We start from the raw sequence: 27,523 nt of genomic DNA, 5'->3' as shown, positions 1-27,523 counted from the left end.
ACCCCTCGGGCGTGGCCACCGCCCACTTGGTGCGTGGAATGATGTCACCACGCCAGTGGGCTTTTGTGTCCGCCACAACATATTCACTTAGGGTTGTTAGAGGCTGAGAAGAAGAAACCTCGCATGGGCTTCCCAGAGTAAATAAATAATTCTGGTTCTGGCTCTGCGATTTTCAGGTTTATTACTCCCGCAAGGGAGTAATGCATTCGATCGTGTCCGTCCGTGTGTGTGTGTGTTCGTATGTTCACGTGTTCGTGTGTTTGTGAACAAGATATCTGGAAAAGATCTGAACGGATTTGGATGAAAGTTGGTGGGATGATTGCCCTTGGGATAAGGAAGAATTGATTAGTTTTTGGTGAAGCTCAGGATATTATTCCAGATCCAGGAATTTTTTTGGGGAATTTTTTTGGGAAAGATTTTTTCTGTTTTACTGCATTAAAGCTTTTATTCTTATTCTTAAATGATGTTTTTGTCCTCCAATTCCGAGATATATCAAAATAAATTCTCTGACAGTTCGGGTTTACTTTCTTTTTCATTTATTGTTTTGGGGAGAGGGGATGTTAAACAAAACGTATTATTCCAACTAAACCCACGGCGGGAGTATGCGCTCTCCTGAGTGGCGTTCTAGTTTTCTGAGCTGTTTTTACTCCTGCGAGGGAGTAATGCATTTGATCGTGTCCGTCCGTGTGTGTGTGTGTGTGTGTGTGTGTGTGTGTGTGTGTGTGTGTGTGTGTGTGTGTGTGTCTTCGTATGTTCGTGTGTTCGTGTGTTTGTGAACAAGATATCTGGAAAAGTTCTGAACGGATTTGGATGAAAGTTGGTGGGATGATTGCCCTTGGGATAAGGAAGAATTGATTAGTTTTTGGTGAAGCTCAGGATATTATTCCGGATCCAGGAATTTTTGAAGGATTCTTTTACCATTGGAAGACAGGGCTCAGCAGCGGCCACACACGGCGGGAGTATGCGCTCTACTGAATGGCATTCTATTTTTTTGTTTTTTTTGTATACAAGATTGAGGCTCGTGTAAGAGCTAACATCAATCACAAAAAACAACAACAAACGGACACACAAAACATACAATAAAGGGAGCGGGAGACAAGATGGGGAGAGAAAGGGAAGCACACAAGTACAACAGCAGAGAACAGGGACAACGGAAGATCTGTGGGAGGGAGAGGGCTTGGGGGGAGGAGGCATGGGAAGGTGGTGGGGGGGGGGGGGTGGGCAAAGTATAAAACACATGCACACTGCTGGAACTTCCAGGAAAGAAAGAAGTCGGTATTTCAAAAAAAAAGTGGATCTGGGGTGAATTAACGAGGGTACAAGAGATCAAGATTTTGGATGGGGGAAGATAAGAGATTGTGGTGAACAGCTGTTTTAAAGACCTGGAGGGAGGAGTGGGATTGAAGAGGGTGGGGGAGTTTGTTCCAGACGCGGGAGAAAAGAGGAATGAAGGAGTGAAGGTGAGCAGAGAGTCTTGATTTTGGCTGATCTCCATCTTTCTGATCTCCATCTCTCATCTTTCATCTGGCTGGCAGATCTTTACTTCCTCCACTCTTACTTGGATCTCCTCTAAAACTCCTTGCTCACCTCCTAGAGACTTGTCGAGTTATTTTCTTAACACGCTTCTGTTTCCACCGATTCTGATGTGAGTCAGACTCTAGTCCTGTATTTTGTACTTTATGAAAGCCTTCTACTTATCCTTTAATAACACTACTTACCTCTCTGCTCATCTAACCATGTCTCATATCCTCAGGGTTTGCCTTCCTAAAGTCTAACAGCCATAACCTACGATCCCAAACTCCACATCCCAACAATATAGTTTCACACATTGTGATGTTAGTCAGGTTCACTATGTCAATAAATTATATTTCGTTCAAAATCATGGTAGATTAGCAAACCTATACATTTTTGGAAAGGTTATAGCATAAGGAAACTAAAAATCAATGTTTACATTTGGAGAGATACCTGTATGGCGGCCATTTTGGATTTTCAAAATGGCCACTGTAAAATACATATTTTGTTCTATTTCTGCCTCTAATTACCCTAAAAAGTTTTAAAAATATACTAAACCTATATTTTCAGGGACAAGGAATCCAATGAAAGTATCAAATTAGTGCTATGGGGAATGGTAAGACATGAATCAAAGGTTTTGAATTGCAAAATACTGTCTTTATATTCGCGATAAGTTGCATAATCAAATACATGTTATCATTTTGTACAGGCAGTTAATAACATCAAAATGTGTCACAATAATTCATATCACCAAACATACACAGGCAGTCAGCAAAATCATATATACACATGCAGTCAGTATAACTTCACATCTACACAGGCAGTCAATGACAAAATATACACAGGCAGTCAATGGCATCAAACATACACGATTACAGAATATGCCATTTAGAGTTCGTCATCGCTGTCCTGTGTGTCGTATCTGACAATATTGTCCGCATCGTTTTCACAGTCCGTTCCACACAAGCAAAGGTCGGTCAAATTGATTGGCAAATCGAATTGGTCGAATGGTCGATCGAATCGAATTCGATGAATCGAATCGAATCGATCGAATTGGTCGAATGGTCGATCGAAGCGATTGGTCGAATTGGTCGAATGGAATTGGTCGATTGGTCGAATTGGTCGAATTGGTCGATTGGTCGAATTGGTCGAATTGGTCGAATCGAATTGGTCGGAATTGGCAAATGTAAACATTGATTTTCAGATTTTCCATGTAATAACGTTTCCAAAAATGTATAGGTTTGCTAATCTACCATGATTTTGAACGAAAAAACATAGTGAACCTGACTATGTGGTTACTTAAACACAAAGATTGACTTCGCACTCCCCCTCGTGGGCTTTTCTACAAAATGACATTTTAAAAAAGCAATCCTTTATTTGATTTAGAAACTCCTCCTCAGTTCCGCTCTTTCCTCATTCCTGGACCCAATCTATCCCTGACAAATTTAAATCCATCCACAATCAACGCTCTACCCTTTCCACATTCCTTTCTGAATTATTCATGAACCCCTCTCTACTGGTCCTCCCTCATACCTGGAGCCTGATAAATGCTTCCTCGAAGTATCTTACTATTCCTACAATCCATAATAATATACACAATCGACACAGAATCCCCAATATTAGTTCCCTCCTTGATGTCATTCCTTACTCTTGTTACTAAGAATGAGAGTACGTCTATAAATGATGTGTATTAATAATGTGAGTGCATTTATAAAGTACGTACTATTGGAACGTGATTACGTCTATAAAATACATACGATTGAAACGTGAATCAATATTAAAATACGCAATTTGGCGTCTGTCTGTCTGTGATAGATTCGGTCGTGACTTATCCATTCTCAACCAATCTTGACAGGAGGACTAAGGGTCAAACGATGCTGGTTTTAGAGACTTCATTTCCCCACTCCCCAAGGAAGTTTTCCACCTTGGGCAAAATCCGTGTTAAGGTGTACAGATAGCTTATTGTGGCGTTTTTCCAAGGACATTTCTAATATCAAAAGGAATAACAACAAAAATTATTATAAGGGCACTCAGTAGAGATCATACCTCCGCCAGGCTGAACAGTTTATGTTTTCTATCCACTGATAGGCCGGATCTGGATTCGGACCTGAACCAAAAGCTAATCGGCTTGTTCTTGTCACTTACCCAACTCATCCACCAAGTTTTGTCATAATCCGTCCACAACTTTTTGAGATATGTTGTTCAGAAAACAAACAAGAAGACGTCATGATACTTCCAAAATCCACGGCTCCCAAAATAAAAAGGTTGCCATGGATACATCAAATTATCCATTTCATTGAGATTGAAGTTTACTATCTTAATCAAAGCTCGGGTCAATTGGATTAAAATTGATGATATTAGAAGTTTGACCTTGAGTTTACCTTTGACCTTTTGACCTCAGAATAGGTGGTTTCCCAATTCAGTGAGGCACTATACAAATGCTGTTTCATTTTCAAGTCAATCAGATGAAAATTTATGATTTTCCAGATGAAAATTTATGATTTTAGAAGTTTGACCATGAGTTGACCTTTGACCGTTTGACTTAAAAATAGTTGACTTCCCAATTCAGTGACCCAATCTCTATATAATAATAGCGTAAGGACTCGACTTTGTTATCCCTTTCACGCCACACCCAGTGACCCGATGCCCACGGCACTAATGGATTTACGATCTACGAACCGTGCTCTTTGTTTATCACGTTCAGCCATACTCGAAAAATCTGAATTAGCCGACGTTGGGGCCCAAAAGCATCCGATTAACTGCCGATACGACGCCATCTTACGACGCCATCGTATTGGCGTCTGCTGGGTGAAGGCGAAGCAAGCCGTCCGCTAATTGGACTGTCGAAGGCGACAGCAAGCCGTCCACTGAGTGGACAATCCAGAGCATGCATTTGTGCCGGTGTCGGCGATCGTTGTTTATATACGCACTCTTCATTCTCATCTTTCTTCCTAACTCTTACTCGGACAAGCAAATCCCTTATGCCATCCATAATGGTACACTCTATCCATACACCACATCCTCCCTTCCGTGGATGTTCCACGGGTTTCGGCTAGTATGTAAATATTGTTCAATTTTCAATTCAATTGGATGAAAAATAGCGATTTTAGAAATTTGACCTCCAGGTGACCTTTGACCTCGAAATCAATAGGTTTCTCAATTGTGACGACTTCTACAACTTGGTGGGGTTTCATGACGATCGGTTTAGAATTGTGACCTGTAGGCCGGTGACAGACAAACAAACAGACAGACGAAAAATCACTCAAAGAGCAACACGAGGCAAAACAGAACAAAGTAGAATGGCACTCAGTGGAGCATTCTTTTGACCTCAAAAATAATTGGTGGTTGAATTCAATAACCTGATATGCAAATCGTCTTCAAATTTTTAGTTAATCGGATGAAAATTGAGGATTTTAGGGATTTTAAAAGGTTGTTGACCTTTGACCTATGTTGACCTTCTGACCTATCCTCAAAAGTAGTTGGTGGTTAAATTCAGTTAGCTGATATGAAAATCCCATTCAAATTTCAAGTCAATCGGATGAAAATTGAGGATTTTAGGAATTTTAAAAGGTTGTTGACCTTTGACCTATGTTGACCTTCTGACCTATCCTCAAAAGTAGTTGGTGGTTGAATTCAGTTAGCTGATATGAAAATCCCATTCAAATTTCAAGTCAATCGGATGAAAATTGAGGATTTTAGAAATTCTTAAAGGTTGTTGACCTTTCGCCTATGTTGACCGCAAAAATCGTTGGTGGTTGAATTCTGTTACCTGATCTGAAAAACCTATTCAAACCAAGTCAATCAGATGAAAATTCGAAACGTCCCTGAAAACCCAAAATACCCCGAAGACCCTTAAGGACCCCACAGAACCAAACAATCCAAAACACCAAAAAGACCCCAAAGACCCTAAAAGATCCTGAGAACCCAGTGGAACCCAAAGACCTAAAATACCCCAAAGACCCAAAATACCCCAAAGACCGAGATGACCGAAAAGACCCGTGGACCCCAAAGATGCGGAGGACCCAAAAGACTCAAATGAACCAGAGGACCCAAAAGACCCTTCGGTCTTTGAAGACCCAAAAGAAGAGTAATTACGTGTCTTACATTGGAATTGTAGACGGCGGCTTGCAAACCGAGCCTCAAGGTCGGTGTACGGAAGCGGTTTAAAAAAAATCTAAATAAATACAAGACACAGGGAGCGGGAGGTGACATTCGCTGAACGTGATGTGCAAAGTGCGCAGCGTAAACCAAGTGTTCATTTACGTCTGTAGGATATCTAATAAATAAAGATGATATAAGCACACCTGAGCGACACTAGGCCCAGGCTTCAGACTTTAGCACGCTCACGCGGCTGCACTGTCAAATAAACTGTTCCAACCCATCATTTTTGACGAACTTTATACTAGTATATTTAATAAAACCGAAAAGGTCTGTTTGACTGCTGTATTAACATAAACTACGTCATCAATGCATCGTCTACACGCCACACAAACCAGTCCTGGCGAGGGTCTGCTCTCTCTGATTGCTCTTTCTAGTTCTAGACTTGAAACGTGTCGCCTCTCATCCTCATATACTGTGTACTTACAGTACGTACTGTACTTAAAAGTTGGGATATTCAGGACTTTTAGTATTTCGGTATCCACCTTAAAAAAGTTACCCAACCACACCTCGCCAGGTCCATCAATACAATAGGCTACAATCTACAATCTACATTCACCAAGCAATGGATTGACCAAAGCAACGATCGATGATTCGATTTGCAACACCGTTTGGTTAACGCCTGGATTAATCCATTCGTATCCAATGTGGAAACCTTAGGCACACAAGGTTAAGATGGATTTGTCGAAACGAAAAATTTAGTAAACAAGAAGTAAATGTTTATCTTGGTGTATGACGTATCTTTCATGTTCCAGGGTTAGTTTTTCTATTTTCTCTCGACGATAACCCCGAATGTCGCGCTCGGACTGAATGGACTCGTCCTGGACACGTCACGGCGGGAAATGGCGGACGGGCCGGTTGGCGTGGCGGTTCGTGGATCGATCGAGGCTGCTGTGGAGTCCGTTGGTGACGATTCGGGACCCATCGCGACCATGTACCTGTTTACAGTGGCCAAGGTGAACCAGGTGAAAGGCAGTTGAGATTCTCAGGAACATTGTTAGTGTTTGTTTCCCTGATTTGCCGGATTATTAAAGCGACTTGCTGGCTGATTATAAACAAAACAACTGACTAACAATCTTGCCTACACGTGTAATCTGCTAGCTAAGTGACTGAGGATAACCAACCAACTCGTTTCATTAGTCAACAAGTTGTGTAGATAACCAAGCGACTAAATCACTAAACGGATGCTTAGCTAATCACCAGCTAATTAAAACGATCAACCAACTTGCTGCCTCGATAACCAACTGATTTTCTGTCCGAAGACACTGACTAGTTAATTAACTAGCTAACCACTCAACAGGTTTATTTCTGTTTTTAACCTAAATAACCAACTGTTTTTCTGTTGGATTAACCAACGAACTTGCTGACTTGATAACCAACTGATTTTCTGTCTGAAGACACTTAACTAGTTAATTAACTATCTAACCAATCAACAGGTTTATTTATATTTGTAACCTAAATTACCAACTTTTTTCTGTTGGATTAACCAACCAACTTGCTACCTCGATAACCAACTGATTTTCTGTCTGAAGACACGAACTAGTTAACTGACTATCTAACCAATCAACATGCTTATTTATATTTTAACCCAAATAACCAACTGGTTTTTCTGTTGGATTAACCAAACAACTGACTGCCTAGATAACCAACTGATTTTCTGTCTGAAGACACTAACTAGTGAACTAACTATCTAACCAATCAACAGGTTTATTTATATTTTTAACCCAAATAACCAACTGGATTTTCTGTTGGATTAACCAAACAACTGAATGCCCACACTAACCATTCGACTAACTAACTAATTTAACCATAACGATTGTATGACCTAGCAATGTAACGAGTAGTCAGGATAGCCAAACTGTTTAACTTGAATTAGCTGCATTAATAACAACTGGCCGAAGCCCGTGGAACATCTACGGAAGGGAGGATGTGGTGTATGGATAGAGTGTACCATTATGGATGGCATAGGGGATTTGCTTGTCCGAGTAAGAGTGAGGAAGAAAGATGAGAATGAAGAGTGCGTATATGAACAACGATCACCGACACCGGCACAAATGCATGCTCTGGATTGTCCACTCGGTGGACGGCTTGCTTTCGCCTTCGCCTGTCCAATCGGCGGACGGCTTGCTTCGCCTTCGCCCAGCAGACGCCAATACGATGGCGTCGTAAGATGGCGTCGTATCGGCAGTTAATCGGATGCTTTTGGGCCCCAACGTCGGCTAATTCAGATTTTTCGAGTATGTCTGTACGTAATAAACAAAGAGCGCGGTTCGTAGATCGTAAATCCATTAGTGCCGTGGGCATCGGGTCACTGGGTGCGGCGTAAAAGGGATAACAAAGTCGAGTCCTTACGCTATTATTATATAGATGAGCTAACTGCTTGAATAATGGACCAACATGGTTTGGCTTTACTTGCTTTTAATGACCCAAATAACCAACCAAGTTATTGTATGTTAGATAGGTTAACAATCAACCAAGTAGTAAAACTAACAAACTTCCCGATCACAACAATTAACGAGGAGCAAGCGGATGCACATTTAACCGATCCTCTGAACAGACGGGCAACTAGCACAGGAAATGTTTTGCCAAGATCGGCAACCAACTAACTAGTTTTCTTGGTTCCTATCTAACACTTAACCATTGTGTTTAGGAACCCACAATACTATTCGTTAACTAAGCTGTGGATCATCATCATCATCATCGTCATCATCAACACTTGGTGTAGCACAGGCACGATGGGCCGAATGGCCTCCTGCGTCAATTTCCTTGTGAACCCTTGTCTGGGTTGATTTACCTGGTCTAGGTGATGTGCATGTTACAATTGTTACATCAAGTTCAACGAGCAATGGTTAACTATTCGTGCCGATTGCTCTGACGTGGCAGGCTCTGATTAACTCTTGATGTATTTCAAACTTCTGCTTTCTTTTGTGGCAAGTTATTTTTACAGCTTATAAAGTTTTATTTATTTCGACTAGTGATGGTTTTATTAGCACAGTGTGGTAAAGCTTTGGTGGATTGTTCGTTTATTCAAACACAACACCTGACATGCAATTTAAAACCCCCCAAGGTGCAATTTCAGCGCTAAGTAAAGCATCGAGTTTACTGTCCTGGGTACCATGGTGCTATCACGACGTACCTTATTATGCACCTAGGTGTACGGCTTTGCAGGCACAACCCCATATAGGTTATCGTTTCAGCCACATTGGACCTGGTCTTCTCTCCCATACAGGTTCTCTCTGTTCTACCGGAAGAGATGCAACCGGGCTTTGACTTCTATGGAGTGTCGTGGGACGTGGTATTTCTTACAGTACTTTTGGGTGCTCTTGGTCTGCTGGTCTATCTTTGGTGGAATTGCCTGTTGGTGAGTGAGGATGTTCTGCAGACCCAGGGTGAATGGCATGTATAATGTACCAAGCAGAGTTGATGGCAATTGTAACTCCAGCTGTACGTGGTCACATGTCTATGCTGTTCAAACCTCGTGCTGTTTACGCACTTGTTGAGTAGTTTATTTTCCATGTCCAATGTGGTGTTGTGCACAACATCAACAACAACAACATGCATTTTAAGGCCATTTTCCCTGCTAGAGCGGGGGTTAGCCTTGCGGTCCCCATGACAATCTTCTCCATTTTGCCCTATTTTCTGCATCTCTCCTTGTTAACCCCCTTGCCCGCATTTCTTCTTCCACCATCTTTAGCCAAGTCTTTCTCGGTCTTCCCCGTCCTCTACTTCCTTCTACATTCATTTCCATCACTCTTCTCTATCAGTCACTTTCATCCTTCCTCAATACATGACCATGATGTTGTTGTGCACAATATCCCACCTTAATAAATGTATTTATTGATTTACATTGATTGATGTATTTATTGATTGATGAAATACCTTTTTGGAATTCCGATGGGGAAACATAATGTTATTGGACACCTACTCTGTACATGATTACAAATCCAAAGGAAAATGCACAAATGACGATTTTAACATGAAAGAATGTTTGCATTGTCACCTCTCTAAGAGGTGTGGGAGTGCATGTTGTCCAACAAACGTACCTGTGCATTGAAGACTTTTAAAGCAACATGTCCGTTGTTAGTGGTGGAAGTTTTGACTGAATACATGACAGTTATTCCACAATTTGCTCAAATTGAGGCCGTCTACATATTAAGTCTGCAATTTCCTCGTCCCATGTATCTAATTTCCTTTCCTTCCCCGTGTGACCACCCGTTTCCTTTTTCTCATTTTCCTTTTTCTACTCCTCCTCCCCCTCCCACCACTCCTCCAAACCCTTGTGCACATTATTAAATATCTCGATAACTCCTTATTACTTCTAACCTCATGGGGTGGTTCGATGTTTAGAAGAAAAAGATGTTTTGTGCTGCTTCATCAAATGTTATGATGTTGAAATAATTATGGAGCACTTATTTCATTGTCAAACAAACTGTACAGGACAGATGTATGATTTTTCCTTTGTTGTCTTTGCAGCCTCAGAAGAAAACATATTTATGTGAGTAATGTACCGACTTCACCATTGGTAACTTTTTACCCCTCGCACGCAAAGCTAAAATCGGGGTTAAGGAATTGGTTCACTTTTGTCTGTCTGTCTACAAACGTCAGTTTATGATCAAGGACCAACTTGATTTTAATTGAATGTTCTATTTTGAACACCAATCGGAAAACCGAACCTGTAGTTTAGCAGAACTTTAGCTCTGAATTAAATAAAGTGGTGTAAAAGATGCTACATCAACGGCGGTAAACTTAGGAAAAAAAAAAAGTCTCCAACCTTTAAAATCTTTGTTTTATTTAAATGTAATTATGTACTTGAACACTATAGAATACAAATCGCTTTTTTTAGCATTTTCAAAACCCTTCTGTGTAGCAGAACTTGGACAAAATATTGTGAAATTTTAGGTCGTCACGACCAATCAAATTTGCCGCTTGAAGATCCCGCCCATGTCCTTGTTTATCAAGATTAACATTGCTTATTTAGTTTATTGTTTGCTTCCTGTCACAAACTTGCTTGAATGTCAGCCCTATTGGCCTGGAATTGTATACTTTAACACCCCATCTGATAAATTTAGGCATTTAAAGCAAGTGGCGTGTGGGTTTGGTTAATGATTTCAATGCTGATCAATCAATGTCTGCTTAAGCATACGATACCAACTAAAGTTTGTCATCAAAATGGTTTTGGGTTTGTAAGACACACATGACCTGTAAACGCTGGAATAATGAATGGTGAAGGTGTGCATGCGATTGTGAGCGTTTCTTTAGGATTAAGGATGCCATGCTTACCAAAGTATTTATGTGTTTATCCAGTGAGCGGAGGACAGATGGACGCTGTTATTAACCAACATAAAAAAGAAACGGAGTTATTACAAGCTAAATTGGAAAAATATAAACAGCAGGTAAGTTTGTTGTTGTTTGTGGGATGGTTTATTTGCGGCCTTTTTTTTTTTCTCAAGATGAGAGTAACAAATGTATGTACCGCTTGATTTAATTCTGCACTTTGCTCTGTGTTGTCCTTTGTGCTCGTCAGATTTTGGAAAAAGAAACTGAGCTCGCACAGCTGGAGGATGGTGATAAGCAGAAGCATGTACAAACTGCTTTGGAGGTATATTGCATGTACATGTTGCCTTTCATTTTAATGTTTTGCGATGTGGTTAGCTGGTATGCTTACTTGAATCTATTTTTAAAAGGTAAATTTTGGTTGAATTGAAGGCTTTCAGAACTGGTCTTTGAAATTGTTAAAAAAAAAAAAATGGAAATGTTGTCATGCCATTTGGAGAGCTCCTTTGTACAGTTTAGCAGTTGGTTGGAAGTAAAAAAGGAAATGTGCAACTTCTGTTCATGCTGTCAATATTTGGTTGCTGTGTTGACATAGGTGGTGGATAATTGCTAAACATTGATTCATTGTCTAGAAAGAAAACGAGCATTTGAACTACCTTTTGTCCCAACTGGAGGCCCTCAATTGGATGGAGGCCCTCAATGTCAGACTTGAGATCAGGGTCGTTTCTCAAGATGTATCTCTAGCTTTCGATACAGTCTGGCATCCCGCCTCACTCTCCAATATCTCTGCCAATGGCATCCAAGACCAACTCCACAAATGGCTTACTGACTTCCTCTACTTTCGTAGCCAACGTGTGGCTCTCAATGGAATCCTTTCATCTCCTCTTCCTATCAAGGCTGGATTTCCACAAGGCAGCATTCTGAATTCTGAAGCCAGTCCTCTTCCTCATCTCTATCAACGATCTCTCTGACTCTGGAAAATCCCTTTTATCTATTTGCTGATGACTCCACCCTCTTCCATGACATCCCTCGTCCTTCAGACAGGCAGGTTGTAGCCTCTTCCCTCTCTTCAGACCTCAACAAAATCGCAAGCTGATCAAACACTTGGAACATGCCTTTCAATCCTGACAAATCTAACGCTCTCACTCACTATCTCTCTCTCTGAAAGGACCATCTGGCAAACCCTCCTATCTTCTTTCTTAATAATAATTTTGAGGAAGTTCCGTCGCTCAAACTCCTGGGTCTCACTGTCAACCATAATATTTTTTTGGGCAAACCACATTTTAAAGTTGGTCTCCAAAACCAATTGCCGACTGGGCGTCCTCTGTTATACAAGTCCTTTCTTGGTACACCTGAACTCTTATCCACCTATGTATAAAGCCTTCATCTGCAGCTTGATGGAGTATTGCTTCCCCCTCTGAGCTTGCTTCCCTGCTTCACAACTTGGTCAGCCTGACGCCATAGAAACCAATATCTTCAAGATTATTGGAATATTCCACGATGAAATTGATTATATAGGCCTATCACTTTCCCATCGCAGACAGGTCGGTGGTCTCTGTTTTCTACAACCTCCTCCCTGGTCTTACCATCTCTGTTTTTCTGTGCTCTTTCTGCACTCTTTGATTCAGAAGCCTAATCCAGGTCAGGTGTATCAGTGGGATACAAAACATACTGTTGAGCTTGGTGGAGGTATGCGCTCTACCGAGTGCCATTCTAGTTTTTTTATTATTAAATATGGTGATTGAAGAAACAAAATTTTACATTTTTCTTTTTATTTGTTCAGGACCAATGTGAGCAATCAAGGAAGGCCTGTGAGTGTCTGGAGTCTGACATCAAGAGCTTACGTGCTGATCTGGTGACGAGCCAGCAAGAGCTGGAGGAAGAGCAGCGCCAGGTAGACACTTGTGGTTTTCTATTTCTAGAAACGTGGCATATATCAGCCACCGACTTCAAGTGGTTTCTTTACATTGTTTGACAATTGTATAAGGTTCCCGGTGTGGTTTTTCTTTAATTTTCAAATAAAAAGTAAAGTAATTGATTTTGTAGCAATAACAAGAAGAGGAAGAGTTGCTTTGCAATACATGTCCCCTACCAAGTTTCAATTCAATATGTTGAAGTTCAAGGGGGAAAAGTCTGGAAAATTGACCCATGTATAATACGAGTATGTAATAATTTCCAAGTCCAAAAAGGGCACAAGTCCATGAAAAATTGGCGAAATGCCCCAAAACAAAACTTTTTCTATAACTTGTCATACTAAAGCCATGTATCACGTATCAGTTGAATATGTTAAAGGTTTGCAAATTGATTGTTTTCTGAAAATTTAAGGGATAGTATAATCTTTTATAACTCTGAATTATTTTCTCTTACTAGCAAAGAACCTATCCTTGGGGATGGATTGGTTAATTCCCCTATATCGGTGACGTCTTTGGGGTATTTTAATGACAACGGCTAATACCGGCTTCCTACAGGTGGCACTATAGATCTACATGTGCACAGAGAGGATCGGGATCCTATCCCCACCCCCCTAAACCATGGGGGCTATGATTTTCTGGGAGTATGGTTTTGGTTTTTGGGGTTTTTTGGCAAGCCTACCCTCATTATGTTCATAACGTCCAGCATCTCTGTTAATATGTAATGTTAATGTTGATATCAAAACGTGTTTGGCACAGCAGTTCCCACTACTGAGAGTATGCATTTTTTAAACCTTCTAAAAGATCCCCGAGTACAACCACAGGGTTTCAACTCGCTCCATCCACTGGTTCAGGAGTGTGTGGAAGTAATTCCCCCACTTCTATGATATCTATGTTTTTTTTCATGCAAATAAATGAAATACCAGCACCACCAGGTGGTGCTATACGCTGCACATTTACATTGAGAGAATTTGTGTCCTTTGTGATAAGAATGGCTTTGTCGTAAGAGGATAATCAGTAGTAATATTACAATACAATGGTAAGAGTATAATCATTCTATTTTGTAAACTGTTTTATTCATTTATTCAGTCATTTTATTTTCTAGCTTTTGGAGCAGGAGAACAAGCGGAAGGAGATGGAAGAACACCTTGCTTCCTTAAAGTCACAGTTTTCTGAGGTAGTTTATTTTCATTGGCCAGTCTCCCGGCACAGCAGGAGACGGGGTTTTGTGCACGTGTGTGTGTCCCTGCCTGTCCAGGCCATAACGTTTTTAACCATTCCAGTTTTCATCATCAAATCTTCAACAAACGTTTATTATGAGAATATGTAGAACACAAATTAATAAAATGTACAATTCTTTAAACTGTAGTTCCCGTCAAATTTAGTTTGAGTATAAAGCGGACAGGACAGACTTTGCATTTTGAGATGCTTTCTAGTTTGTACTCTATTTGACCAGACTTGGTGGCTTAATGGTTAGAGCATATGCTCAGTCAGGCCCTGGCCGAATCATACCAAAGCCTTATTTTTAAATGGTACGTGATGATTCCTTGCTTGATGTTCAGCATTTAAAAGGATAGGGCACGGACAAACAATGCTAGGAAAGCAATGGCAAACCACCCAGTATAACACTTGCCAAGAAACTGCTTCAGCTGCACCGACACTCTGTAAATAGAGTATGGTACAGATTTTATTTATTTATTTTTTGATAAACTTATAAATAGCGATTTAAAATTGCTTCTGAGAGTTCTAACTGTGGCTTGTGTCAGATGCAAAGTAAGTTAGCAGTGAGAATCTCTAATTGTGAGTCTCCTTTCTTTGCAAATGTATCCTTTTTGTCTTCACTACCTCTCATGTGTAAAAAGTTCCTGCACATGTGATTGGCCTTGGTTTGCATAACAATCTTGTGTGTTTTTAACTAATGTACTTGTTGCACAGAGTGAGACTGCACAGAAGACAGCTCAGAGCAAATTGGGGGGTCTCCAAGAGGAGGTTTTGGAGGCACAGGAAGAAATGTCACGTCTGGAACGCAGTAGAGAACAGGTGTGTATTTATTTATTTTTGGCATAAACATGATGATACAGTTATTTCAACCAATAGTTCTGCGTCTTTCTGTCATATCCTGCAATTCTGAGGGCAAAATTCTGCAAACTTTTTATTATGACGAAAGGGTTCTCATGCTTGCAAGTTTGCATCAGTTATCTAATGCATATTAATTACACCTTGTGAATCTGTCAAACGTACTAATGAGTAACATATCGAGGTAGATTTGCCCATCAAAACTAGAGACACATATTTGCATTTGTTTACCACTAATGAGAGGTTTCGAAGAAAATTGGCAAATTAATGGTGAGGTGATGCATGCAAATGCTTTTCTAACCTGCTGGGTGGTGGGACAGGGGTTATGGGGGGAGGGGAAGGGGTGGAGGGCATGTCAAAAATTGTAGGAATGAAATACTCATAATAGTTCCAAGATGCACCAAAATCTTTAAGGGTATCGTGATCATACTTAAAGTCAGCCCTCCATTTGGCTACTGCCGAATTATGAGGGTGACCCTTCGTCATATGGGGCTACCATTTGCTCATGGATTTCTTGTGAGCGTGCACCTTTTTTACATTTATTATTATTATTATTATTTAAATGTTTCAGGCTCCAGTCACGGACTATATAGTCCTCATAGAAGCCAGGCCTTAAATAAAACAGCTGCATTGAAAGGAAAGTGAAGAAAGAGAGAATAGTCTAAGAGTTTTTGAGGAAGTAAAAAATCTGCTTTTTGAAAAGGGGAAGGTCGTAAGTGTTTGGAAATACATGAGAAGGTAAGGAGTTCCATAGCTTGGCGGTGGTGGGGAAGAAACAAACATCATAACGACCCACCCTTGAGTTGCCAATGGCCACACAATAATTATGCGATGTAGTGGCTCTTGGAGTATTCCATGGTCTCATTAATGGCGGAGGTACACAAGCAGCAAGTTATTGGGAGCAGTAACCGAAGTAATATCTGTAGAAAAGAGAAAGAGAGCCAACTTTATGGCCTAATTCGAGCAGGTTGATTTTTGAGGTTAGATTGGGAGAGTTGATAAGTCGGATTAATTTGGATTCAATTATGTCCAGTAAGTATAGTCGTGGGCAAAAATATTGGCACCCTTGCACGTTTTTCAAATAACTCACAATTTTCTCGAAAAATAAGGTGAAATTGACAAAAGTATTTGGTCTCCACAATTATTTATTTCACTGTTAATATTACCAAATCTTTGTTTTTGAATCAGAACTTAATATATTCTTTTAAATCAGAAGATAAAAAGAAATGGCATTGACAAAATTATTGACAACCCAGACTTAATATTTGGTAGCACAGCATTTTGACAAAATAACTGCAGTCAAGCGCTTCCTATAGCCTCGAATGAGCACCCTACACCTCTCTACTGGCAGTTTGACCCACTCTTCTTGTGCAAACTGCTCCAGTTCTCCCAGATTTGAAGGGTGACTTCTCCCAATTGCTGTTTTCAGATCTCCCCACAGGTGTTCAATAGGATTTAGATCTGGACTCATTGCTGGCCACTTTAGAACAGTCCAGAGTTTTGTCTTGAACCATTCCTGGGTGCTTTTTGAAGTGTGTTTGGGGTCATTGTCCTGCTGCAGGACCCATGACCTTCGACAGAGACCCAGTTTTCTGACACTGGGTTGAACATTGCGCTCCAAAATGCCTTGGTAATCTCCTGATTTCATGATGCCATGCACACATTCAAGGCACCCAGTGCCAGAGGCAGCACAACAACCCCAAAACATCACTGAACCTCCTCCATGTTTGACTGTAGGGAAGGTGTTCTTTTATTTGAAGGCTTCATTTTGTTTTCTGTAAACATAGAGATGATGTGCTTTCCAAAAAGCTCTAAATTGGTCTCATCTGTCCACAGGACATTCTCCCAGAAGGATTTTTGCTTGTTCAGGTGTGTTTTGGAAAACTCCAGTCGGGCTTTCTTACATCTCTCTCAGCAGTGGGGTCCTCCTGGGTCTCCTACTACAGAACCCCCTTTCTTTGAGTTGGTGACAGATGGTGCGAGTTGAAACTGTCATACCTTGTGTCTGAAGGTCAGCTTGAATCTCTTTGGCAGTTGATCGAGGTGCTTTCTCCACCATTCAAACAATCCTTTGCTGCAATCTTCGATTAAGTTTTATCTTGCGGCCACATCCATGGAGGTTGGCTACAGTGTCATGGGCCTTAAACTTCCCGATAGCATTGCGTATGGTGGATGCAGGAACATCAAGGTCTCTGGAGATGGACTTTTGTAGCCTTGAGATTGTCCATGCTTGGCTACAATCTTGTGTCTGACCTCCTCAGATAATTCTCTGGTTTTCTTTCTTTTCTCCATGCTCATTGCGGTACACTCAGTGACACAAAACAACAGAATGACTCCTTTTCTCCATTCAAACTGGTTGAATGAGTGATTTTTATATCGCAGGCACCTGCAACTTACCACTGGTGAGTTCAATTCCAAAGTAAAGGAGAATCACCTGCTTGAAATCTAATTATTTCTAACAACTTCGAAAAGGTGCCAATAATATTGTCCGGGCCCTTTTAGGATTTCTGTGTGGAATAAGCTAAGATTTAGTAATTCTTTCAGCTTGTTTTTTTGTTTCTTTTGTTCCACTGCAAACCGAAGATATACTTATGTGGATACCAAAAGTATTTTTTTATTTCAACAATTTTCTGGAATAAATGGTGCATTATTTGAAGAAAGTGCAAGGGTGCCAATAGTTTTGGCCATGACTGTATGTATGTGGAGCTAGAACCTCCCCAGATGTGAGAGCGGTGCTCTATACAAGGACGAATCAATCCTTTATATAGTTGATGCAACTGTTGAGAGGAGAAGGATCTTGGACATTTGAACCGGACTTCTCGTTTCTTCTAGGTAGACTTAGCTATTTGTTTAATGTGTGGATTCCAGGATAAATTTGATGTTGGGGTAATACCTCGTAGGTTTATTGTATCACATGGTGTAATTGTGGAGCTTTCAAAGGAGATTGGAGAGTTGAGAGGAGTTTTAGAGCGAGAGATGGAAACAAATTGAGTTTTTGAAGCATTAAACTTAACCTGATTACAGCCCCACTGGGAAATCTTGTCCAAATATGAATTTAAAGAGGTGGCTGTGATGAAACGATATGTAGATTGAGTGAGGTACACTACTCACAATAAGTTAGGGATATTGTGGGAGTGAGTTTATGTTTTATATAGGGGTTAGGGTTAGGGTATTGAAATCAAGAATGCTGTGTTTTTTCACACATTAATAACCATAGAATTAGGACCAACAACTTTTTTCAACATAATTAATACACAAAATCAACCACACCGAAGAACCTGCCAATATCCCTAACTTATTGTGAGTAGTGTAAGATGGGGCAGATGGGAAAAACATGAAGGAATGTAATGTCGAGTCATCAGCACACGAGTGCATTTGGTTATTTGTAGAAGAAAGATAACACTTTGAAATTTAGTCTTAATAACAAGATCCATAATTTTAGGAAAGCAAATTGTAGATTATACTCTGAAATAAAAAATTCAGATTCATGAATCTAATGGCAAAAATATACATCCTTATTTTATAAATGAAGTGGCAGTTATTGCATTCCTTCCAAAATTACTTTTGCCAGAGTAGAACAATTATTTTGATGTACTTTGTAAATTGTTGGGCCAGTATTTTCATTTGTGATGCTGCAAGTGACGTTTGTTTACTCTGGGTTTGTGACTTGCTATGGTTGAGGCCTCATGTTTGCCGTACTTGAGCATTCGTCGTTGCTGCACCTTGCCGGTGAGTAGTTGGAGCAGGAAGCTGTGGGCTGGAGTGAACGATGCAGTGAGTTTGCCGAGCAGCTGCATTTGGCCGAGAATGTGCGGAAAGACCTTGAGGAATCGATGCTGTTCAAAGATAGTGAAATCCAGGTGAGGCATTTTGTACAAATCTTGACACACTGACCTTTGCCACTCTTTAACGATGGACATGAAATTTAGTTGAGATTGTAGTATGTTGGACGTAGTTCCAGAAAAGGATGACGCAACTCAATTTTCTTGTGTGATGTGTTCTTAATGCATTTGTTGAAATGCAACATCCATGCGATTCACACACATCGTATTATCTTTTAAATAAAAATCGTGCCCGTTTTGTGGTTTTAAATATAATAATCTATCATATATTGTGTGTGTGTGTGTGTGTGTGTGTGTGTGTGTGTGTGTGTGTGTGTGTGTGTGTGTGTGTGTGTGTGTGTGTGTGTGTGTGTGTGTGTGTGTGTGTGTGTGTGTGTGTGTGTGTCCCCGTCACACTGACTTATAAAGGCTTCCTGCGGCTGTAGAATCATGAAAATTGTACTTGTGGAAAGTTAATCGATTTACCGTAATCACTCGTGCATAAGCCACACCTTTTTCCCTGCAATATCTGATCAAAATTTGGGATGCATATTATCCAAGAGTACTACTTTTAACGTTTGTATGCAGTACAAGGTTGCAGGGTAGCATCATTGGTTGAGGCTATTGTTGTGCCGCTGATGCAATGCCCACTGCTGGTTAGGGCAGGAATTTGGAATTTGTTCATGGTGCCGGTGATAGCTCGCCTACTCTTCGCAAAGGACACCATGGGATCTTTAACGTCCAACAATGAATGCTGGCAGATGGGATGCCAGCTTAACGTCCATCTGAGAGATTGCGCATACATTGATGAATCGCCCTGTCTGTGAAACACCGGGATGACAGTTTATAGCTGTGTCGGGCTTCTGACCCAGGCTAGACAGCTTTGAGGTGAGTCTCCGTACCTTTAGGGTCTAGGCCATCCTGTCAGCCCTCCACAATAACTAAAGTGAAAGTTCTGATTCTCCATATTTATTAGTGCCTTGAGAACCATGTAGCATACAATAACAATCCACATAAAAACAAACTGAATAGTCATAAAGTTACGTGTGTTCAACATCAACAGGCATTTTAAGGCCATTTTCCCTGCTTGGGCGGGGGTTAGCCTTGCGGTCCCCATGACAATGTTCTCCATTTTGCCCTATATTCTACATCTCTCCTTGTTAACCCCCTTGCCCGCATTTCTTCTTCCACCACCTTTAGCCAAGTCTTTCTCGGTCTTCCCCGTCCTCTACTTCCTTCTACATTCATTTATATCACTCTTCTCAACCAGTGACTTTCATCCTTCCTCAACACATGACCAAACCATCTCAAACTGTTTCTCTTCACAGCATCAATCACAGGCTCTATTCCCATCATCTTTCACAATTCATCATTTGTCTTCCTCTCTCTCAACGATGCTCCACTCATCCACCGAACCATTCGCATTTCCACCCTTTCCAGCCTTCGTTGCTTTACGTTCCTTACCCATGTCTCGCTCCCATAAATCATAACACTTCTCACACATGCAGCATACACCTTTCCCTTCAGCTTCAACAACACTCCCCTCCTCATCAGCACGCCACTCAGTTCCAGAAACTTCTTCCATGCACATCTCACTCTAGCAACCGTTGCCGAGTCTGATCTACCTTCTCCATTCAGCATGTCTCCTTGGTAGCAAAATGTTTTCACACCTTCCAGCTTCACGCCGTCTCCAAGATCCAACTCAACATTTCCTCCATCTGCAGCTCCCTCTGTGCACACCTTACATTTGAATGTAGCTGCCACACTGATTAATGACCCTCTCAGACCACTACATTTTTGATGAACCTACTCAGCGCACATTTAGTCTAGTAGGAAGACTAGGTCCCCCTGCTCCCCCCGGAGATATACTTCTAATCAGTGTTTCTAGATTGGAAACAATGTGTAGAAAATGACTAGCTATGGCCCCAAGCTGAAAAAATGTCCCACATACCATTTTTATGCAAATTACTGCTGCCATTATCAAAAAAAGACTAGGTCCCCCTGCACCCCCCGGAGATATACTTCTAATCAGTGTTTCTAGATTGGAAAAAATGTGTAGAAAATGACTAGCTATGGCCCCAAGCTGAAACAATGTCCCACATACCATTTTTATGCAAATTACTGCTGCCATTATCAAAAAAACGATTTTTGACATATCTCAGCCAATATTGCAGATAATTGAAAAATGAAGGTGTCTAGACCCATGTTTTGAAGGGCATAGATCATGATAGAACTATTCATAACATGATTACATGTGTCTATGGTATACTAGTATGCTAATTAGTGCTTTATTTACAAAATAATCACAGTTTTACGAAATAATAGACTCATATTAAGGTCCGTCTACACAGACGTTAACACAAAGTTTTATTTTTCTAAATACCCTGTGAAATTCACCGAATGCCCTGTGAAACCTGGGATTCTTCTCCAGCTTTTTCAAGGGCCCGACTTTTCCCTTCCCTTTGAAGGCACTGGTGCAGTCTTCTCCGCTGAACACATAGTACCCCAGGAGAGTGGCACAGTAGTCCTCTCCCAGGGATTCTGCCAGCTCAGAGACGTTGACAAGTTGGCGATGCTTCCCTGACCCTGTATCCAGGTACACCGTCAGCTTGATGTTGTGGGCATGGTGGAGCAGGATCAGGAGGATGTCTGTGTCCGGTGTTCTGACTACAGCGTTCTTGTATCCGATGGTAGCAGCATGATGGAGGTACAGAACCACCCTGGTATCAGTCTCTTCCTGGTTGCTGTAGATCGTGGGGAGTTCACGTACCTCGACCTGAAACACAAAAAGGCACCGCATTTCAATCACCAGTCACTGCCAGTTTCAGTATATCTCCGGGGGGTGCAGGGGGACCTAGTCTTTTTTTGATAATGGCAGCAGTAATTTGCATAAAAATGGTATGTGGGACATTTTTTCAGCTTGGGGCCATAGCTAGTCATTTTCTACACATTTTTTCCAATCTAGAAACACTGATTAGAAGTATATCTCCGGGGGTGCAGGGGGACCTAGTCTTTTTTTGATAATGGCAGCAGTAATTTGCATAAAAATGGTATGTGGGACATTTTGTCAGCTTGGGGCCATAGCTAGTCATTTTCTACACATTTTTTCCAATCTAGAAACACTGATTAGAAGTATATCTCCGGGGGGTGCAGGGGGACCTAGTCTTTTTTTGATAATGGCAGCAGTAATTTGCATAAAAATGGTATGTGGGACATTATTTCAGCTTGGGGCCATAGCTAGTCATTTTCTACACATTTTTTCCAATCTAGAAACACTGATTAGAAGTATATCTCCGGGGGGTGCAGGGGGACCTAGTCTTCCTACTAGACTAATTGTACATTGAATGGAGTTCACTCCGACACCCTTCCTGCACACAGCACACGGCCACTTCCCTGTTCTTTCCATCTCACCACATGCTTTACCACTTGCCATCACCTTCGTCTTTCTGATATTCACCTTCAGACCTTTTGTCTCCATACATTCCTTCCACTTGTTCATCCTCTCCTTCAGTCCAACCATACTCTCCGCAATCAACACCAGATCATCTGCATACAACAACTCCCACGGTAAACCCTCCTTTATGTTCCGAGCCAGCACCTCCATCACAGCTACAAATAGTAGTGGACTTGGTACCGACCCCTGATGCACTCCCACCTTCACCTCAAACTCACCACTGTTCCCGTCCTTCGTCCTTACAGCTGTGCACGCTCTCTCGTACATTGCCATCACTACTCTGATCAACCATTCCTCCACTCCTAACTTCCTCAATGCCCATGTCACTACTTCGCGTGGAACCCTATCGAATGCTTTCTCCCGATCAACAAATCCAAGAAACAACTTCTTCCTCTTCTCCATGTACTTCTCCTGCAACTGCCTTACAATAAAGAGCGCGTCTGTCGTTCCTCTTCCTGGCATAAATCCAAACTGCATTTCGTCGATCTTCACTTTCTTCCTTATCCTCTTCTCCAACACCATTTCCAATACCTTCATTCCATGTTCTAATAACTATCGCTCTGTATGAGCCACAGTCCAGAGGGTCACCTTTCCCCTTGTATAGAGGGACGAGGGTACTCAGTTCCCAATCCACTGGAATGAGGCCTTCTTTCACCACCAGATTACAGATCTCTGTCATTCTCTTCACACCCCAACTTCCCGCTGCCTTCAACGTGTGTTCGTACTCTTTATTTCATAATTCTGTTGCAATGCGATTGTGTGTGTGTGTGTGTGTGTGTGTGTGTGTGTGTGTGTGTGTGTGTGTGTGTGTGTGTGTGTGTGTGTGTGTGTGTGTGTGTGTGTGTGTGTGTGTGTGTGTGTGTGTGTGTGTGTGTGTGTGTGTGTGTGTGTGTGTGTGTGTGTGTGTGTGTTTGCGCGCGCGTACAGTATAGAGGTAATATGCATTACTGTAATCTATTATCTTGAAATGGTGTCATGAGCTTGTTATAAAGTTATGTACACTCATCCTTTAACTTTGTCCACATAGGCCCTTACAGAATGCCTGCTGCAACTTCAGCTGGACTATAGTTCTGAGGATGAGGAATCCCAGCAGGAAGAGGAGACTGGGGAAGACTCTGCTAGAGTTGAAGAATGTAGTGCCGAGGAACAAGGTATTGTTAAGCCATAAAAAGAGCAGCAGATGCTTAAAACATGAAAGGAGCTATTGCAGTGAAATCTTTCAAGTTTACTCATATAGCAGCAGTTAGTTAATTCATAATTTATCAGGTCCACTTTTTGTACAAAATGATCACTAATTGTTTTGTAGTTGTGCTACAGTGTTTCCTTTACATTTAAATCTCCTGTTTCTCTGAATATAGTTTTCTTTTTTTTTAAATTTTTTGTTGTTGTTGTTTGATATGACTTGAAGGTAAGGATTAATATTATCATCATTTTTATATATACAAAGGAACTGTCTGTCTGTCTCTGTTTTTGCTTCCTATCCCCTGTTTCACCATTATGTTCATTGTCACCAAATTCCGTAGGCATAATTAGCAATGTCTTGGAATTATGCTTACAGCATCTAAATTTACTTTAGCTCCGCCAATTTATTCCATACTGCTCGGTCAAAATTAAGACTTTTCTCAAAGCGTTCGTCATGCTGGATGACGTCACAGCATTCCGATGTGCAGTGTTTCCGACACTTCTATCAAGGCATGGTTGTTGTTATGGCTCCCTTATGTCCTTTCAAATCCCATCACGAATTCTGATGGGTATATGCACTAGTTAATAACATTTTTACCAATTTCACATTGGACCTTGAGTCTTCTATTAATGGGTTTCTCCTCCTGGCTGCATTATTCCTGAGATGTTTCTGCTGCTGATGCAGTGCACCTACACTGTAGAGTGGGAATTTGTACATTGGCCAGGGTAACAGTAATAACTCACCGACTCTTCGTACAAGGACACGACGGGATCTTTCACATGCACCATCTCATGCTTGCAGATGGGACACCTGGCTCAAAGTCCTATTTGAAGGATGCCATTTTGATGAATCAATGTTAAGGGTAATAACTTGTGATTTTGTATTGCTTCCAAAAGCAGTCCTCAAAGCAAATTATAATGTTTTCTTTTGGCAGAATCGGATGCCAACAAAGAACAAAGGAAAAGAAGAATCCAGAAGATGGTTGATGTTGCTCGGGTGAGATAAAGTGGCTTCCTCGCACTGTCACATTGCTCTCAAATTCCACCTTTTTACCCTGCGCATGCAAAGCCAAAAGCAGGGTTAAGGAATTAGTTCACTTTGTCTGTCTGTCAATTTATGATTGAGAGACAACTTCATTTTAAATGAATATTATATTTTGAACACCAATCGGAAAACCAAACCTGTAATTTAGCAGCAGTTTGGCTCTGAATTCGTCCCAATTGCACATGTGCAGGGAGGAGTGAGATAATGTTGTTGTTTTTTTGTTTTGTTTTTAGTCTGACTGCCTTACCTGACTGGCAGTTAAACAAAATTGGAATTCATTTTAAATGAAAAACTTGCTGATTTTAGCGACGTCATAAAGGATACATACAACAGGCATGAATAATTAATGTAAAGTGTTAAATATGGTGGTGCAAAAGATGCTGCATTAACGTTGTTGAACTTGTACTACCTTTAAATTCTTTGTTTTATTTCAGTTGAATTACATACTTGAACACTAAAACACAAATAGCCTTATTGACACTTTGAAAACCCTTCCAATTAGCAGTACTTGGACAAAATATTACGGCACTTTTCGTCATCTCGCCCAATCCAATTTTCCACTCCCAGACCCCGCCCATTTCCTTGTTTCTCAAGACTGAGCGGGGTAATGTGTTCGAGGAATTCTATATAGTTTTCCATGCAAACACAGTTTTTAACTTGCTATAAGTCTTTGGAGGTCTTGGTGAAAATGTTTGTTGTTTGAGTGAACAGTGATTCATTGGGATTATGCTGCTAATCTGAATACAAATTCATGGATGGGGTTTAAACATATTTTTCAGTATAATGATTTCGCTGGATAGCTATCAAGTGGTGAGTTCCAAAGGTGAAATAAAAAACATATGGGCAATACTCCTGGCGCTCACCTGGTAGAATAAACAGTATACTGCACTGACTAAAGGTATTTTAAACCATTTTCAATTGTTGCTTGAAGACGGGGCAGCATGTAGATTGTAGTATCATACTAACATAATCATACGACTTTAAACGAATAAACAAGCAATACATATTTTGGGGAGCACACATCCTCCCTCCCACCCCATGTACCTCCTCAGACCCCAATTTTTCCAATGCCTTGAACAAACATTGGTACATCATGGATGATGAAGCTTGTGGTGAAGTTTCATCAAAATTATGTGTGTAGGTTCTGAGAAAAAAGCAAATTCCTATTTTTGGGGGTCAATCCTGGATCTACTTTGACCCCGGTAAACCCCCTTAGACCCCAATTATATATATATATATAGTTGGACTAGTTGGACTAGTATAGTTGGACTAGTATATATAGTTGGATATATATATAGTTGGACTATATATATATATAGTTGGACTATATTAACTATATATATATATAGTTAATTATATATATATATATAATTTTTTTTTTTTTTTTTAAATGCCGTGAACAAACTTTAGTCACAACACAACAAACATAATTTGTGCCAAATTTGGTCACAATCCCATCAGCGGTTTCGGAGAAGAAGTTTCAAGTGTTTACGGATGGACGGACTGACGGACTGATGGACTGAATGACGATGCGCCATCGCATAAGCTCCCCTGAACGTAGTTTGAGGGTAGAGGAGTAACAGCTGAAACCCGAATCCTATCCAGATTCCTCCTGATGACTCCATCTTTGCTCTTTACTTCTGTTTCCTTCTGATGACTCCATTGCAGTGTTTGGTTCTCCGTTTCATCAGGACCCAAGATAATTGGCAAATTAAAGAAAAAATAAACGCTTTTTCTTATTTTGCAACAACTTTTGTATTTGTATACAACATTAAAGTCCATTATTGCTTCTGACATCAAATCCTTCCTCTTCTCCAATGGCTTGATCTCGGATCATCAATTTGGATTCAGACCAGGTCATTCTACTCGAGACATACTGCTTCTGCTGTCTCAACAATGCATGGAGGTCCTCAATGCCAAACAGGAAATCAGAGCTGTCTCCCTTGGCATATCTCGTGCCTTCGATATGGTCTGGCACCCCACCCTGCTCACCAAACTCTCCGCCTATGGTATCCATGGAAACCTCCACGTGTGGCCCTGAATGGAATTCTCTCATCTCCCCTTCCTGTTCAGGCTGGAGTTCCTCAAGGCAGTGTTCTGGGCCCTGCGCTTTTTCTGATCTTCATTAATGATCTCTCCGACTCTCTGGAAAATCCTCTCAATCTCTTTGCTCCACTCTCTGCCGTTCCATACCTCATCCCTCAGATCAACAGTCTGCAGCCTCCTCGCTGTCTGCAGACCTGGACAAAATCACAGACTGGTCAAACAAGTGGAACATGTCTTTCAATCCTGACAAATCTCACACTCTTACTTTGTCTCTCCGAAAAGACCGTCTGGACAACCCTCACATCTACTTTTTCAACAATCCTCTCAAATAAGTTCTGTCACTCAAGCTTTTGGGTCTCACTATCTGCCATGATCTTACCTGGGAAAACCACATTTCCAAGCTGGCCTCCAAAGCTAGTCGCTGACTGGGCAATGGGCATCCTCCGCCGTGCAAAGTCCTTTCTGGGCACTTCTGAGCTCCTCACCACATACAAAGCTTTTGTCCGCAGCTCAATGGAATACTGCTCTTCCCTCTAAGCTGGTGCTCCTGCCTCACACCTAGTTCGGCTTCACGCGGTTGAAACCAAAGCATTCAGAATCATTGGAATCTCACGCGATGAAGCTGATTCTGAGGGCCTTTCTCTATCTCACCACAGGCAGGTTGGTGGTCTTTCTGTCCTCTCCCGACTCCTCTCTGGCCTTGCTCCCCCTGCTCTGTCTGTGCTTTGCCCCCCAAATATTCCTGCAGGATGCACAAGATCTGCCAGCAACCCTCTTCTGGTGAAACTACTAAAATCAAGACTCTCTGCTCACCTTTACTCTTTCATTTTCTCCTGCCTCTGGAACAAACTCCCTCACTCTCTTCAATCCCACTCCTCCCTCCGGGTCTTTAAAACAGCTGTTCACCACCATCTCTTATCTTCCCCCATCCAAAACCTTGATCTTTTCTACCCCTGTTAAAACACCCCAAATCCGCCTCTTTCAATCCCCAACTTCTTTCCTGAGATTCCTTGTAGTGTTCATTTGCTTTATACCGTGTACTGTT

At 41.2% G+C, this 27,523-nt stretch overlaps 1 protein-coding gene across 3 annotated transcripts in view; it reads left to right on the top strand.

Moving 5' to 3' along the window:
• The first annotated feature begins 6,494 nt into the window (after window positions 1–6,494).
• The window catches only part of LOC137429766 (transport and Golgi organization protein 1 homolog), a 67,737-nt gene continuing 46,708 nt past the window's right edge, over window positions 6,495–27,523 (top strand). The window contains exons 1-11 of one of the 3 annotated variants that reach the window (XM_068119995.2): window positions 6,495–6,626; window positions 8,900–9,031; window positions 10,144–10,165; window positions 10,975–11,063; window positions 11,195–11,269; window positions 12,728–12,838; window positions 13,960–14,031; window positions 14,790–14,894; window positions 18,668–18,790; window positions 23,233–23,356; window positions 24,323–24,384. In XM_068119995.2, the coding sequence (XP_067976096.2) occupies window positions 6,513–6,626; window positions 8,900–9,031; window positions 10,144–10,165; window positions 10,975–11,063; window positions 11,195–11,269; window positions 12,728–12,838; window positions 13,960–14,031; window positions 14,790–14,894; window positions 18,668–18,790; window positions 23,233–23,356; window positions 24,323–24,384 (1,029 nt within the window). In that variant the 5' untranslated portion in view covers window positions 6,495–6,512. Of the gene's footprint in view, window positions 6,636–8,899; window positions 9,032–10,143; window positions 10,166–10,974; window positions 11,064–11,194; window positions 11,270–12,727; window positions 12,839–13,959; window positions 14,032–14,789; window positions 14,895–18,667; window positions 18,791–23,232; window positions 23,357–24,322; window positions 24,385–27,523 lie in introns of all 3 variants that reach the window. The other 2 variants (XM_068119994.2, XM_068119996.2) reach the window with 2 other exon arrangements.

This window comes from Myxine glutinosa, chromosome 6, assembly GCF_964187855.1.
Source record: "Myxine glutinosa chromosome 6, kmMyxGlut1.1, whole genome shotgun sequence".
Taxonomy (NCBI): Eukaryota; Metazoa; Chordata; class Myxini; order Myxiniformes; family Myxinidae; genus Myxine; species Myxine glutinosa.
This window is presented reverse-complemented; position numbering and strand designations above follow the sequence as displayed.